Below are 16,592 nucleotides of genomic sequence, written 5' to 3' on the forward strand. Positions count from 1 at the left end.
AAGCAAGGTACAAGTTTAAATCATGGCAGTCTTATTAGGTTGTTGGCCTCTGGTGGCTAGCTGCTGCCATAAGGCTTACTATTAGTACTAGGAGGCTTAGTTAACGCAATGCCACTGATTTAGTAAAGAATGGCGTGTCTCATTTTTTTTATCTCGTCATAAATCAAGTATGGCTGTCAGATCTAGTATCTAAATAGAAAGATTATTTGGTGCGTCGAATTTTGTCCAATTTTTTCCTAGTGTTGCTCTTAAACCTATATCAACGCTTGATTCATTGGTGTGAGACGGAGGGGGGGGGGGCTCAACTTGAGCGTTCAAAACAAAACAAAAAAGTGTATATTCGTGATCTACGTAACAGAATTATCTATTACCGACTTTCTATGAGTGAAAATTAATATGTTTTTAAAAATTCGTCATTTTAGAAGAAAAGACGAAAAACGATGGATTTTGCCTCTTCTGATTTTGACCGATTTTCTTTATATTGTAGAGAATTCTTTTCCGGTTTAAATGGTACCAAAATCAAAACTGTTGCAATTTTTTGGGGGTTTAACCTTAGATTGACTCTACTATTAGGCAGTGCTGTTGCGCTGCCCATGATATAAGGACTCAATCAATTTTGTTGTGAAAAATTCTACTTGGCAAAGAGATGATAGTTTGAGTATTCATTTTAGACCTGTGAATGTGAGGTTTGGGTCAAATGCCTAGGGGACCTTCCTGTTCGGCTGGTGGATTATTATAATACAGTGGTTATTGTGTGGTAGTTTTAATAGTCACTCTGGAATGGTTTGAACCTTCCTGTCGCATGGACTTTCGAGGAAAGGTGAAACTTGAGCCAAAAATATAGCCAAGAAACTGACATGACTGTACTATTGTGTTGGCCTCTGGTGGCTGGCTGCTGCCATGAGTCTTTACTATTAGTACTAGGAGGTATAGTTAACGCAATGCCACTGATTTAGTAAAGAGTGGCGTGTCTCTCCTTTTTTTTTATCTCGTCATAAATCAAGTATGGCTGTTAGATCTAGTGTCTAAATAGAAAGATTATTTGGTGCGTCGAATTTTGTGAATGTATATGTATATATAATATATATGTATGCATATATATATATATATATATATATATATATATATATATATATATATATATATATATATATATATATATATATATATATATATATATATATATATATATATATATATATATATATATCAGTTTTGACTTAGTTTTAGCCGGAATTTGTCTGATTCTTTTTGTTCTAGAATTAGTTTTTGAAATTCTTTGGTTTTTACTCAAGTACTTTTTACTTAGTTGTAACCATATATATTCCTATTCTTCCAAAAATAATTTCTGAAATTCTGTTATTTATTTCCTTCATAATTATTTATTTTTCGATTTTGTTGGCTAAGTTTCAATAGCTGAATTTTAAATCAATTCTCTTGTGTGTTTCATGTGTAGAAACGTTACTAACATATCCTAATATTTTACTAAATTCATATATTTCTTGTTTTTGTATTTCAGTTTTGTGTCTATTTATACAATATCAGAAGACACACTTTGCAATCGAGGAAGCATTGTCGCCTTTAGGCAACATATCAATTCAATCGCATGGCTTCAAGACGGAGGATCAAATGAAGAAGGGCTTTGGCTAGCCATTGGTTCTGACAACAAAGTTGTAAAGGTTTTCTGTATTCCGAGCTCGATTTTGTCTGGTAAGCATGCGCAGGTACCAACGGTTGAAAAATTAATAGACAATTAATTTACTTTCAAAACAATGGTATTGCTTCATGATAGGGAAATTCTCCATTAATCACTTCGTTGTAGCAGTCAAACTTACAAATATTTTACTATAAACAAATTTTTGGAAAAAATTGTAATAAGGCAGTTTATATCATTTATGCCGTTTTGGAGCTATGCTGTGATTCTTGAATGCTGTTATCTGCGTTAGCAGATTACTACTACTACTACGAAAAAATCACCGCAGCACCAAGCCACCTGGGACCAACACAGCTACGCGCGGTTTTCCTGCATCCCAATCTATTCAATGTCTCCCTCTTTAAACCCTCACTGGAAATTCCCATTTCCCTTAAATCTTTCTTTACGACATCCTCCCACCCCAACCGTGGATAGCCTACTTCTTATTTAACCGTAAACGATTGGCTGAAAAGGACAATCTTCTGCAATCTGTCACCCTTCGTCTGTAGAATGTGCCCTAGTCATCTCAACCTTTCTCTCATTATATCCCTAGAAAGCAGGATTGAACCACACTTTTCGTACAGCCTACTGTTTAAAATACGGTCAGTCAGCCGGGTGCCCAAAACTAATCCTTGGGCAATTTCTCTGGAAATCGTCTAGCAAACCTTTATCCGCTTCTCGGAATACACATGCTAACAGATACAATTTTTATACGATTGTATGGTTTTAGGATAGTTTATATTTTGTTTGTTCCAACTTTAGATTATTTTCGGTAAATAACGAAACTTAATGACCCATTGATGGCATTTTGTATATATAGATGGTGATAAACTCTCTTGGGTAAATAGATAGTGCAAATTGCCTGGAAAACATAGACTGGACTGGAAAATATAGCAGCGGCCCTGATTTGAATTGTTTTATTACAAACGACCGCTGCAACCTAGTAAAGAAAGAGCCAGAATTTAAAGTTAACGAATTCTTTGAAAAAAAGTGCTTAGTGAGAAAATACGACACTTCATGCTGGATCAGGAACAGGGTTGCCACAAGGACCAAATAAAAACGACAAACTTTTCATTAAAAAAAAAATCACCAGCATTTTACCGAAATCACCAAAAATTGGTGGTCAGTAATGATAGGCTTTACAGCAAAAAGACGTGTTGAGCACCCTGAGGTAAGACATGTTTTTCGAAGGCCGTCAACTACTTCAAGAAGGAAGGAAATTTACACAAAAAGAAAAAACGGAATTCCAACCAAAATCTGAACTTTTGATCTAGAGTTCTGTTTCTGGACATAAAAAGAGCCTTTGTATTTATTTTACTGCTATTTTATCTTCCTTTGTCTTTACTTTCTAAAACCTTATGTTTTTGCTTTTATCTCGGTTTCCATTGAAACGAATAGCCACAATACTCCTCATTCGTCCTCCAATCAAATTTCATTTGCTTATGAGCGTTTTTAATCCCTGTGCCACAGTATGCATCCTTCATGGTAAACTTCAGCTTTAAAAAGACCACTCAATTGGTGTCAATTTCTTGTATATTTGTTTTACTTCTGTAAAATTGTCATGGGTCAAGCCTAAGGTGAGATATCAGACAAACTGTGATAGATCTTCTTCCTCTGGTTCCTTTGACAAGACCCCTGCTCTGGTCAATCGTCTAAATACTGTGATTTGGAGGCATAAGAAAAGAAACATCTTGGCAAGATACGCAAGGGTCAGAGAGCACGTACTTCTACATGCCAGCATATACAGATTTCATCATTAAATTATTAACGGCAGTAATTTTTCAAACCCACAACTTCACAAAATATACCTGGCAGGGTTGCCCCCCCTCCCCTTGTGCTAAATTTGTCGCTGCTAGCTCCGTTAATCAATGCATCATCTCGGGACCTCGAAATGAATTCCCAAGACCTACTTTGAATCTTCAAGAATTTTAAAAATCACCAGATCTGGTGATGAATCACCAGCAGTGGCAACCCTGATCAGGAATGGTATCTATTATTTCGAATAGTCTTAATAGTATAAATTTGTTGAGAAAACAAATTTTGTATGTCCTCACATCCTCTACATAGCTTCTTTGGGAAAACTCTCGACCAATCTGATCAACTTAAAGTCAGATTTATTTTCTTTCTTTTTACAAATATTTACTCGGACACCCATCGTGTACAAGAAATTGAAACTAATCAATAGTTGACACATACCTGACCCTGTAATGGCTGTTGCTTACTCTATGCAAAAACTTAATAAAAATATAATTAGCCACCCTTGACGTACAGTTCTTCTGCAACAAGTATTGTGTCGGGCTCGTATCGGTTGTCTTTTTTTATCGTTTTCATGTTCATTGTGTATGTTTGTATATGTTAAAGCCTCATGGCTCTTTACTAGAGGCAACGCTATAGCTTTGCCTCTGATTTTATTCACAGTTGAGGAAGCGTTATTTAACAAAAGCAGTTGAATAATAATGTTTTATTTGACAGGATCCATTTATGAAGGGAATAAACTTGTGAATAACTCGTCAAAAACTTTAAAGACTTAAAAAGCATTTACCGTTTGTTTCAGCTTTTCGCTTTCACAGAAAATGTAGCATGTTTTAGGAAACTTATTTTAAATTTCTAAAATATGGACAGTCAACAAAGACAATTCACTTGGCCAAGCAGAATACAAAGTGAGCTAGATTTATCTAAAGAAAACAGAATAACAAAATTAGTTTGAAATATTCGAACATAATGCAGAAACCCCTCCAACTTTAAAGTCAGTCTAAGTAAATGGTCAAAATGAGCTCTAACCAAGAGGGGAATCCTGTCGTTCAGAAGCTAGTACAAGATACACAATATTGAATAAATCTGTGAGTTTTTAGCTTGAAAATAAGATGTACAAGCCTTTAGATGTAGATGCAGTTCTTCACCTATTGCAATAATTTTGTCAGAGCCACACCACAGCCCCTTCTGTCGATAAAAAAGCCGCAATTTGTATTGATTTTTACACTACACTTGTATTTCACAAGTTGAAAATTAAAATTGCCAGAAATTGGTTTAAGGTGCTTGTACCAGCATTAATATGTCCCCAATTATTTTCTACTAATATTATGTCCGAAAAACGGAAGAAGATTTGCTAAATGTTTTCTAGAGAAATTGCCTACGGATTATTTTGGATACCCGACTGACTAACAATATTTGAAACAGTAGGCTGTACGAAAAGTGTGGTTCAATCCCGCTTTCTAGGGCTATAATGAGAGAATGGTTGAGATGGCTAGGGCACTTTCTGCCGATGAAAAATGACAGATTGCCAAAGATTGTTCTTTTTGGCCAACCGTCTAGGGCTAAATGGAGACCAGGTCGTCGTGGTTGGGTTGGGAAGATGTAAAGAAATATTTAAGGGAAATGGGAACTTCCTGGGAGGGCGTATAGAGGGATGCTTTGAATGGATTGGGATGGAGGAGGAGCGTGCGTAGCTGTGTTGGCCTCAGGCGGCTTGGATGCTGCGGTGAGGTTTTAGTAGTAGTAGTAGTATAATAAGTTTCAATTTGTATAATGAGCAAGACTAAGAATCTGTAACAACATGTTAATTTATATTTCAATTCCCTCTAACACTTCTCGAGAACTAAGAAAATCATATCTGAGAAATCAATTTCAGTTTTGCCTACACTAATTACTTTTTCATCGTCGCATAAGCACAACTCTCCATCTAGGGTTCTTCGGTAAGCATAATAATGACCACTATTAAAATTACATCTACTATGAATGACGACGGAACATGCACGGTAGAGTTCTTGTGGTATTGGTAGATCATGGTATTGACAATAACTCAAATTACGCTCAAGTGTCTTCATCAGGTAAACTTCGTCCGGACAAAAATCTACAATTCTTCTATTTATTTTTCTCCATAATGCTCTTCTCTCCAGATTTACAGCACGAAGTATGGGTGAATATGGTATAAAGTCTACACTTGTGGCCATTCGGACGTCTTTTGAAATCATCTTTCCCTCGTTAAAATGGGTATAGAACTTCGTAAAAAGGTATGTCCGTCGTTTCAATGACCTTCTCGTCGGCAAGGGCATAAGGGTTTAGGACTCCAGGAACAGGAAAATAACATAGTTCTACATCATGTAGATTGGAGTTATAGGAGTAATTAATTTGACTCCAAGTACCACAGAGAACAAGCTAAGTCCTTCTTGACTATGTGACGGAATAGATCATGGACAGGACTTTGGTTTCATTTCTAGAATTTTAATTGTTTATGGTTGTTAAAGGTATTTCCCAGAACTCACAAAGTGACTGCTGCTGACGTTCTGTGAGATTCTACGGGTAGTAATGATCTCAAGACTGATGCGCTTTCGATGTGCCTTGGCGACAAAAAAAAATAGCATAGCTTGAAACACTGTCGTCATTCTTTAATCCGTTCAAACCAGAGTCAATATCACATTGGTAATGACGATTTTTCGCTGGAAGCCGATTTTTCATCACATTTCCTCTGACAGGGATGAGGTTTCTATGTCATTCTTTAATCCTTTCATAAGAGCGTCAATATCAGTTTGGTAATGAGGATTTTTCGCTGGAAGCCAATTTTTCATAATATTTTCCTCTGACAGGGATGAGGTTTCTATGTCATTCTTTAATCCTTTCATAAGAGCGTCAATATCAGTTTGGTAATGAGGATTTTTCGCTGGAAGCCAATTTTTCATCATATTTTCCTCTGACAGGGATGAGGTTTCTATGTCATTCTTTAATCCTTTCATAAGAGCGTCAATATCAGTTTGGTAATGAGGATTTTTCGCTGGAAGCCAATTTTTCATCATATTTTCCTCTGACAAGGTTGAGATTTCTGCGTCGTTCTTTAAACCTTTCAAACCAGCGTCAATATCACTTTGGTAATAAGGATTTTTCCCTAGAAGCTAATTTTTCACCATATTTTCCTCTAACAGTATTGAGGCTGCTAATGCAATATGAAGTTTTGTATATGAAAGACTCTTATGGAGACTGCAGTGATCGGGGTTGACGGCTCTTTGATTTGCCTCCTCAACTTCATTCAAATTTGGATCCATTGTTCTCCTAAAAGGAGATAAAAGGAGATTGTCGTTGTATCTAATCCTGAGGCTGTGATCAATATAATCATCTATATTGAATCTTCGTTCATCAAAATTGTCACAATACCGCTTATAATTGTCACAATACCATTGGTAATTTTTAGTAGCCTCTAGTGTCAGGTAACTTCTAGTGTCATTAGGGAAACCTGTTGTCATTTTGCTGAATCTTGATTTCGGAAAATTTAAACCGCTTTTAGTCGACCTTTTTGTTTCTGGTGCATCTACTGCTGTTGAAAGTTGCTGTACTGGAAACAATGCGGCTCTGTCGTACATCGCTATGTTCTGTTGTGATACCATCTTGGTCTAAGCTAAGTTTTCAAACTGACTTTCGTGCTCGGTGAATTCGACCCCTAATATATTGCTGATGACGTCATCTTTCCTATGCTGTTATGATTTCATTTCAAGTGTTCCATAAAGTGACGTGATACATTCAGTATGATTCAACTTGCGACTTTTTTTTTGCTGATAACTAATAAGGGACTAATATTGAGCATGATGTCATATATGCAAAAGATACCAAAAAATGTAGTTAAAAAAATTATTTGGAGATGGGGAGTCGAGGCCTACTGTTGAATTCTAGATAATAAAAATTGACTATTTTAGAATTTCCTCACTCGGCATTTCGACCCTGTTTAGTGTAATTCCTTAAACGAAATGAACTTTTTGCATCTTACTTAAAGCCAGCTGTTTTATTTTTAGTAAAGGCACTAGAAATTTCGATTTCCCAACAAATGAGTCATTTCCAAGTTTCTGCGGCCAAGCCTTATAAACGAAGTGGCTGGGGGAAAGGGGAGAGATACACTTAGAGGCCGTAGGAGGGAAATTGCCGTAGAAGCACGTTGTTCTCTAAGTAGGCCCAAGTAGGTGGGCTATACTGATATCCATAGCTGTATAACTGCAAATCTACTCTTGCGACGCACTGTTGTGAGATTTCATGAATAAATTTTCGCCTGAATTTCTACTCGAATGAAAAAAAACAACGTAGTGATTGTACGGACTCAGAAACTTAAAAGAAGTAGAAACTGAGGCAGAAGTTTAAAACAAGCAGAGACTAATCTATATGGAGTAGTTATTGTATGGCTCGCTATTCCTCTGTGTACAAAATATGTGGCGTTCGAACCACAGAGAAACAGAGAGACTACTTGTAAAAAATTTTGTGACTCAAAAACTTTTCATTCTCTTTAGTAGTTCAAAATTTTACGCAGAAGAATTAAATCAGGGAAACTACTATTTTATTACTGGCTTGATTACAGACAAGAGAACCAATCAGGTTAAAAAAGGTGGGTTTACTTCTCTCTCCAGATATAAGGAATGGCATGATTGGCTTTCAAAAACACGTCACAGATGTAGGAAACTAGTCTTTTTTTCTCTACAGTTAAAGTTTTTTTGTTTTTTTCTTAGGCAGACAGGAAGAGGCATGGAATCTCTATCACGTATTCCCATTGGGGGACTGCATAAACAGCAATGTTGCTTCCATGTCTTTTTTCCCTTACTGCTTCGCATAGGAGGGGAGATCGTAGAAACCACGTAGTTTTGATAACTTTTAACCTCAACACTATAAAAAACTGTTTCAATATGTTAAAATAATAGCTAAAAAGGGATATATTTTTATCCTTTATAAAAACTACTTCGTTGCGTAAAATCCAATTGAGGACGCAAAATTCAGTATGTTTCAACACTTTTCTGACCAGCCTCTAGTATAAAAAATCGCTTAAGGCGACAACAGCAGGTGATACTGCAAAGAGAAACTAATTACGAAGAGCCGCCATAAATTACTAATAGTGGCAAAAATTGCCAGAGGCATTGGATAGAATTATAGTGCCAGTGGCAATATAGTTGCAAAACATATCACAGCGTAAAATCTTACTGCTGACACAAGTTTTATCCTTGTTAACACCTTGCATACTAGCTCTAGCATCAAAAATTCCTTAAAATGAAAATAACAGCAAAATCACTGCAACAAAAAATCAATAATTAAATTTAACAATAAATGATTAGAAGTGGCAATAATTTGTACATGCGTTGGACAGAATTATAATATTGAAGTGAAAATGTGGTGATAACTCTGGGGCTGGCAACAATGACAATGTGCTAGCAAATACTTGCGGCAGCACTGACACTTTTTCGCCACCCGATTGCGGAGAAGTCAATACAAGAAAATCAGTTACAAACTGTGATGAGCTATTAGTAGTAATCACAGATAAAGAGAACATTGGAGAGTTTAGCATCTCCCATGTAAAATATTATATGTAGAATAAAGAATTAATGTTGCCTGTAATAGCCCTACATTACCAACCTTGCTATGCCAACTAAATGACAGAGAGGCTAGATCGCAGAGTAATTTCTTGAAACTAAAGTATGTCTCTCTCTTGTCATGTTATTTGTGCGTGATAGTAATAGTTGTTATTTAAAACTGTTCTATTTTTAGATAACGTTTCGTCGTTGCCACCGTCTCTTCAGCCACATACTGTATTACAAGGTCATTCAGAGAAAGTTTGTTGTGTAGCCTGGAGTCCTCACGAAAGAGGGATACTTGCCACAGCCTCTGTTGACTCGACTCTTCGAGTGAGTTTCATTTTCCTCTATTTTATTTTAAATATATTTTATTGTTATCCCCCAAGTTCAATTCAGTTTTGATTATTCAATTTTTTTTTCTGGTCAAAGAAAACTAAACAAACATCCTTTAGTATACACGGCGGGAATTTGTCACAAGATTTATGAAATGTTAAAAAGGGTGAAATGAAATAAAAATATTTAGAAACTTTTTAAGTGCTTTATGTAAATTTTTTTCCTGATGCTTGAAAAAATAAAGTTTTTCTAGACTATAAACAGAAGTTTTGGGCGTGACATAAAAAGTCGGCCTTAAATTGCTGTAAAATATGTATGGCAGCACCGTTACCTCTGTATTTAATCTAATGAAGTTTTAGTTGTTCCAGGTTGCATGCCAAAAAAATACTTTCCAATGCCACCATCAATTAAGTTTTTTATATTTTTATTTTGCTCATGGTAGGTCGTTAAACCAATTATTCCCTTCTTCTTTCATACTAATGTTTCATGTTTCCTACTAAAATAAGAATCTCTTATTACTTTATCCCGAGACCACGTCTACTTCTCCTTCGAATATCCAATAGAAATAGCATTGCCTTGACAGCTAATTTATTTTCTTGAACATTTGATCATAGAAGCCAACCTAAAGCCATATTTATGGGCTGTCGCCCTTCAACCTGTATATAAGCGATATTGTCAACGGAATCCAATCAACAAGCCTCCTTTATGCCGATTATACCAAGCTTTATCGCGAAGTCACGTCATCAAAAGACGCTGAAATATTCCCCAGGGACATTGGCCGTATCCGGGAGTGGACGGATACGTCCACTCCCGGTTGAGGGAGATTAATATTGAAAAAGTCACCATCTGAACCTTAGTGAAAAGTAACTGAATTTTTGCACGTTACTGTAGCTGAGGGGGGGGGTCCCTAGTGTCTATGCCACTATTTTGAGATCTCTAATGTGACCAGAGTAGCCTGGGGGTATCTCAGGGCTCAGGGGTAACCCTACCGCGCTATGGATTTCTACATGTCCCGGTTTTGTCGGTTTCCAACGTCCGGCAGGGTTCTGACAAGTGCACTTCCCCCGCGGTGCGAAAGTGTCACTAATTGGCCCAACACACCCTGCCGGCCACAAGCATTAGGCTCCCACAATTACCTTTCTTTCCCCCCGGAAAGATTTTTCATATCACAAGGCTCTCTCTGTAAATCCAACTCTCTTTGTAGACGGATAACCTATATTACTCTAGGCTAATTGAAATAAGTCAAAAGTATAAAATGAATCTTACTTCCTTTCAAATCAAGATCTATACAAGAACTAAAACAAAACTCTTCTCGTCTTTAGACAAACTAAAATCACTTGGGTGAAGCGTGCAGAGTCCAGCCAATCCAAACCCTCACCGGGTGTGACGTCAAGCTAGAATGGACTGATTCTTCCTTTCCCTCACAATCACTTTCAACTAAGATTGCTGTCCAAAATACATTTTTTTAACAAGGGTATGTCACCCTTGTAACTACGTAGTTACAATCCAGCGAAATTTAGCTGTCTACAGAATGAAAGGGAAGAAAACGCCCTTAATACTATGGGGAGAAAACTATGGATTGCAAGCAAAAGGAAAAAGGACAATTCAAAGAAACAAAGAAGGAAGTTTCCATGAAGTAAGTTTTAATGGGGGAAGGGACATTGCTATGAAGGGGGCGTCGGATTTCCCAGCATTATTAAAGAAAAAGATCAGAAATTAAATAAAAACAAACAAATTTTTCATCTGAAAGTAAGGAGCAACATCAAAACTTAAAACGAACAGAAAATATTATGTATATGATTGGCTTCATCCCCTAGTCAATACCTCGCTCTTTAAGCCAAAGATTTTTTAGTACTTTCATAAGAGCTATTTATGTGGCGTTTTTAGGCCTCGGGCCCAGTTTTTTTACATCCAACATTAAATTCTTTTTATTTTATATTTTCATAATCCCCGTGGTATACCCCCCCCCCCCGCAGATGGGTATCTCGAAATTTTGATCAGATGCCTTTGGGGAAAAAGGTTCTAGGGATGGGGGCTGGTTCCCCTCTAATCACTTTTGACTCTTAAAAACGGCACTGGAACTTTCAGTTTCCAGTCGAATGACCCCTTCCGAAGTTTCTACGACAACTTCTTCCATACGAAGTGTCTTGGTGAGAAAAAAGTACATTTTGCCTACTTTACACTTTACTTGGGCAGCGCAATAGCCCTGCCTATAATATATTTTTATCAGTACCCCTAAACGAGTATTTGATATTCTTAGATCTAAACAGACATAGCTAAATAAAAGCATAGGAAAATAATGATATTTGGCGTAGCTTTTTTTGCCTTGCGATTAGTGGGACAGTTCCTAGAATCAAGAAATTTTCAAAATGAATATGAGTATATCCCCGGTCCAATTTTGTGAATTAAAATTCAATCGGTTCTTAGACCAAGTTAATGTCGTTTTTGATTTGTAACTTTCAGTTGGAACTCTTTTAATTTCAACTACACAAGTCAGCTCATACTATAATCAATATGTCTATGACTATATATATTATTTCTATATGTGACTATATGTATTGTTTCTCTTTCTTTTGTATATTTTTTCTCTATTTCTCTAATACTATTTTGCTTTGTTTTAACTTAAAAAATATTATTAATACTTTCTAAATTATAGAAATGTTATGTATAAATTTATTAATTTTATTATAGAAAGTATATGTATTATCGCGCAATTAATCTAGATGTACAGGTAATGTCTAAGTGCATTGAACATCATAGGAAGATAAATTTTTATTTAGCGAGAAACAGAGACTTGAGGAATAGAAGGGCAGAGAAATAAATAGCAAGTTAGCAAGTGAGCTAGCGTCTCAAAGAGATATAGAGAGGTGAGAAAAGCAAGAGAGACAAAGAGATAATCTATAACTATTTTTGTATAAACTTGTCGCTTTACAAAACTATTTAAGCCGAAGTCCCTCCCAGCTCACATCAAAGTGACTTAGTTTGTTTTGAAACAGGAATTTAAAGTGTATTTGTATATGGTTTTTATACGCGCACTGGGGCTGACCAATAAAGGGGAGGGCATCACAGAATCTAGTTTTATCAGGGAGTGGATCAGACAGGGGAAAAAAGTATATTTTACAGCCAACATTATTATAACCTTTTTGTATTGGGCTTTTTCAGAATTGGATCTTATGTGAAGATTTAAAATGCATTCGTTGACGGAATTGGGCTGAAAATTAAAATTCGCCCTTATCTAACGAAAAAGCAAGACAGAATTGTAGTTAGACCAAACAAAAAATATTTTGAGGATAAATTTCCGTTCCCTGGGTTTCAAGCGCATTTTCAGAGTAAACATGTTTTTACCACTATGCAGAAAAATGGTTTTTGTAGCTGCTTAAAATCCTTGGAACACCCCCTCAAGGTGTTAAAGTAGAGACTAGAAACGTCTCTACATAAGTACTTATGTCTATTTATAACAATCCCCTGATTGATGTATATTTTTAATGTCTAGGATCTTTCAAACCTTGTAACAGCCAAACCTAATTATTTTTTTTTCAGTGATCTAACACTCTATTATGTTGCGGTATAATTTATTGGCATAATTTTATGAACCATATCCCAAACTGAAGCTACAATATTTAGTTACACAGACTTAATTTTCATAATTTTTTTCTTATTATATAAAGAAACTATAATAATAAACTATAAGTTGCGCTTCACTGAAAGTTATAGCCTAAATATATGGTAGCCTAAATGATAGACTAAATCAAAATCTGATCTACCTCATTTATTGTTAAATTTTTGAGAGGAATTGACTTGAAATGTTATATCCAGGCGACACTTCAAGACGAGATTGCTGAATTTGAGCAACAATTTGTATATTATTATCAAAAAAATTACGTCCTGGAAATCAATAATTGAGTTATACTTATCGTTAGGTTTGGAACGGTTTCGATGGGAAAGAGCTTGCTGTATATTCAGACCCCTTGTTCAGTCGCTACTTCTGCCTTGAGTGGTCTCACTGGGAGGAAGACCTAATATTCGCTGGTGGAGACAAAAATTATTTAGCATCAGTTAGACCCTCTCAACATCCACCAAGCACTTACGTAAAACCCAACGGCAAATCCGCTAGTGACAAAGCAAAAGGTGAAAAAGAAAATGGTGAAGTTAAGAGACAAACAGAAACTGCAAAGGAATCTATAAAGCAAAAGAATACAACGGTACTATATCCAGCACTGGTATCTCTAGAAAATCGAAAGAAAGAGTTCCAATATGAAGACTGTTTTGCTTTGCTTAGAGCTGCTACTATTGGTGAGAAAAGTGACGAGGCTTCAGTTATGTTCTATTTATTTGGTGAAGGTTTTAAAGAAGCTATACGCCGAGAAGCAGAGTGCTGTTTAAAAGCCGGTTATACAGAGAATTACCTTCTTTTGAGTGTCTGGTCAAATAAGCCCTGGGATGAAATGGCTAGAGTACTTATAGCTGCTAACCAAACTGATGAGTTTTTGTTTGCTATTCAGAAAGGCGTAAGTACATTGACGTTTTTATCTTCGTGAAGCTTTGTGGATAAGAGCAATCTAATAATTTAAATATTTTAATAATTTAGATTTAGTAATTTTAGATTTAGTAATTTAGATATAGTAATTTAATATTTTAGATTGATAATTTAGATAATAATTTAGACATTTTTTAAGACATCTCTTCATGATGTTAGGCCGCTGAGAACTTATGGTCTCTTTGCATCTGAAGGAAGACCAGTAGCTTGCTAATTTCAATGCCGAAGGTATTTAAATTTATCTTAAATCAGGAGGTGCTGATTACTAATCTGCTCAGAAGGTTGATAAAGTTATGATAGTGCCATTGATTTGTTACCTGAACAGATACCAGAAAGTATAGAAAAAGCATTGCGATCTGCGAAGAGCTAATCGGCCACCAGGCTTCAAACAAGTAAGGTGGCAATAGAGACACAGACTTAATTAGCTAGTTAGGATACAAATTGCCACGGTGACTCTAGTAAGGCCAGTAGTGGCATTCTGTGGGTTACTTTTGACTGTGGCAACCAAAAAAGCATTACTTCTGACAATACAAATTTCACAGGGGGGGGGGGGGATACCGAGAAATACATTTCAGATTTTTATTTTCCCCTATTTATAACCATAGTTTTAATATCTGAATGGACAGCACATTACATAGAAGACGTGTTACACCACACGAGTAGGTAAAATAGGAATCGTATCTAACGATTCCTAGTATCTAACGATCTAACGATCCTAACATATCTAACGATCCGGTCTCCAGGTATCTAACAAGAAGGGTGGCGATAGAGACGGAGACTTAAACAGCCAGTTAACATACAAGCTGTCACAAGTCTAATAAGGCCAGATGTGGCATTTTCTGGGCTCATTTTGAATGTGGCAACGCAAAAGGCAGTAAGTGAGACAATACAAATTTCACAAGGGACAGAAAGACAAAACGCAATTAGGATTATTTTTTTTCCTTGTTTAGAACTTACCATGGGTTTATTACCTGAATGCTGCCCCCCCCCCCAGAAAATTTCCTGGTGATACTTACACTGGGTAATAGATCTTTTTGTGAAACTATTTTCAAGGGGTTTTAAATTATTTCAAATTCCGTCCCAATAATTTGCCAATGTTTTTTTTTTTCGAGCATTTCGCAATTCTTCTTCAAGATTAAAACTTTTTTAGAAGAAAAAATATTTGTTAGTGTCTTTTTAGCGTACAAATTGCCATAATGAATCTAATAATACCATAACATGCAATCCAAAGGCCTGTTTTGACTATGATAACTCAAAAGACGCTATGTTGCACAACACAAATTTTAAAGGGGAGAGAAAATAAAATAAAAAATATGTTTGTTTTTTTTTTTTTTTTTTTTTTTTTTTTTTTTTTTTTTTTTTTTACTGTTAATGACCTTAGATTTGTTACCTGACTAGAAACCATATAATATAGAAAAAGCATTACAATGATTTCTTAGATCGGGATTTCAAAATAATTTAAGGTAAATACATTCTTAGACCACACTGGCTACACTGGCTATACATAATTCACAATGGAACTCGAAGATTCAGGTAAGCTGCCTTTCTTGGATGTTTCTATATATAGAAAGCCGACTCATAATGATCGATATCTACATTTCTCTTCCCATCACCCTTCTTCTGTGAAAAGAGGGGTAATAATCTCTTTAGTCGATAGAGTTTTAAAAATTTGTTTCCGTTATCATATAAATTCTGAATTAAACTATGTCAAGGATATTCTTTTCTGCTATGGTTACCCAATCAAACGTATTGAAAATATCATAGATAGACGAATAAAAAAGATAAAACAACAAAATAGCGAGCTTTACCCAAATCACTTTACCATGCATCCCGAAACTTGGATAAACTTGGATTAAAAAAAAACAACATAATCTCTCTTTTTATTTAAAAACCGAAAAAAAAGTTTAAAATTTTTTCAACTCAGTAAAGGATAAAAACTGACCCTGTACTGGGTAGTGGTGTCTACAGAATCCCGTGTTCATGTTGGAAATTTTACATTGGTAGGACCCATCAACAACTAGGTGAACGTTTGCATGAACACAAAATTTCAATAGATAAGTCCCTGATGTTGTAAAATAAAAATGACAACTTTGATTCGGCATTGGCTTCGCATATTTTCGTATATCCGACCCATCTGGTTCTTTTTGACGAGGCAACCTTAATATCTACTGTAAATTGCCTACCACAAACTTTTAAAGAGGTAATTGAGATAAAAAAAATACATAAACCAAAGTTAAGCAATAAATAGAGATACTGGAGATATTTTATTAAGCCCAATTTATAACAGGTTAATTTTGAAGGACTCAATCAATATTTTCACCCGGTACAACTTGAAAGAACCTATTTGCACATCAAATGATGAACGAATTTGTAGGCCAGCCAAAGCAACAGCAAAACAAAGGATTATTGGCCAATCATCTTGGTAGTTTCTTTTTTATTGATTCCAATCTGGTTCTTATTTAGTTTCTGTTCTGTCGCTGATAAATAAACTTCGAAAGGTTTGATTTTCGTTAGTTTTTTTTTTTATTTTTTGTTTAGCACTGAGGACGACTCGGCGGAGGTCCTTGTTGAAATATTTGCTTATTTCTTCTTCTTCATGGTTCGCCACTGGCTGACAAAAATCCTCGTTTTTCACCTTTTTTTATTTTATTTTTCATTTTGTTATTTTCTTTCCTCTCTGAGTTTCATTTGTAATATTTTAAGGGGAAGGGGTAGG

The 16,592-nt window shown here is 35.6% G+C and overlaps 1 protein-coding gene across 1 annotated transcript in view; it reads left to right on the forward strand.

Annotated features, from left to right (window-relative positions):
* LOC148952551 (gem-associated protein 5-like) overlaps window positions 1-16,592 on the forward strand; it is a 73,053-nt gene that overhangs the window by 44,807 nt on the left and 11,654 nt on the right. Inside the window, exons 5-7 of the mRNA XM_089089009.1 lie at window positions 1,520-1,710; window positions 9,200-9,336; window positions 13,260-13,847. Coding sequence (XP_088945135.1) covers window positions 1,520-1,710; window positions 9,200-9,336; window positions 13,260-13,847 — 916 coding nt within the window. The remainder of the gene's footprint in view (window positions 1-1,519; window positions 1,711-9,199; window positions 9,337-13,259; window positions 13,848-16,592) is intronic.

The sequence above is a fragment of the Artemia sp. Qi Xiang Cuo genome, chromosome 5 (assembly GCF_049724085.1).
Source record: "Artemia sp. Qi Xiang Cuo chromosome 5, ASM4972408v1, whole genome shotgun sequence".
NCBI classification, from domain to species: domain Eukaryota; kingdom Metazoa; phylum Arthropoda; class Branchiopoda; order Anostraca; family Artemiidae; genus Artemia; species Artemia sp. Qi Xiang Cuo.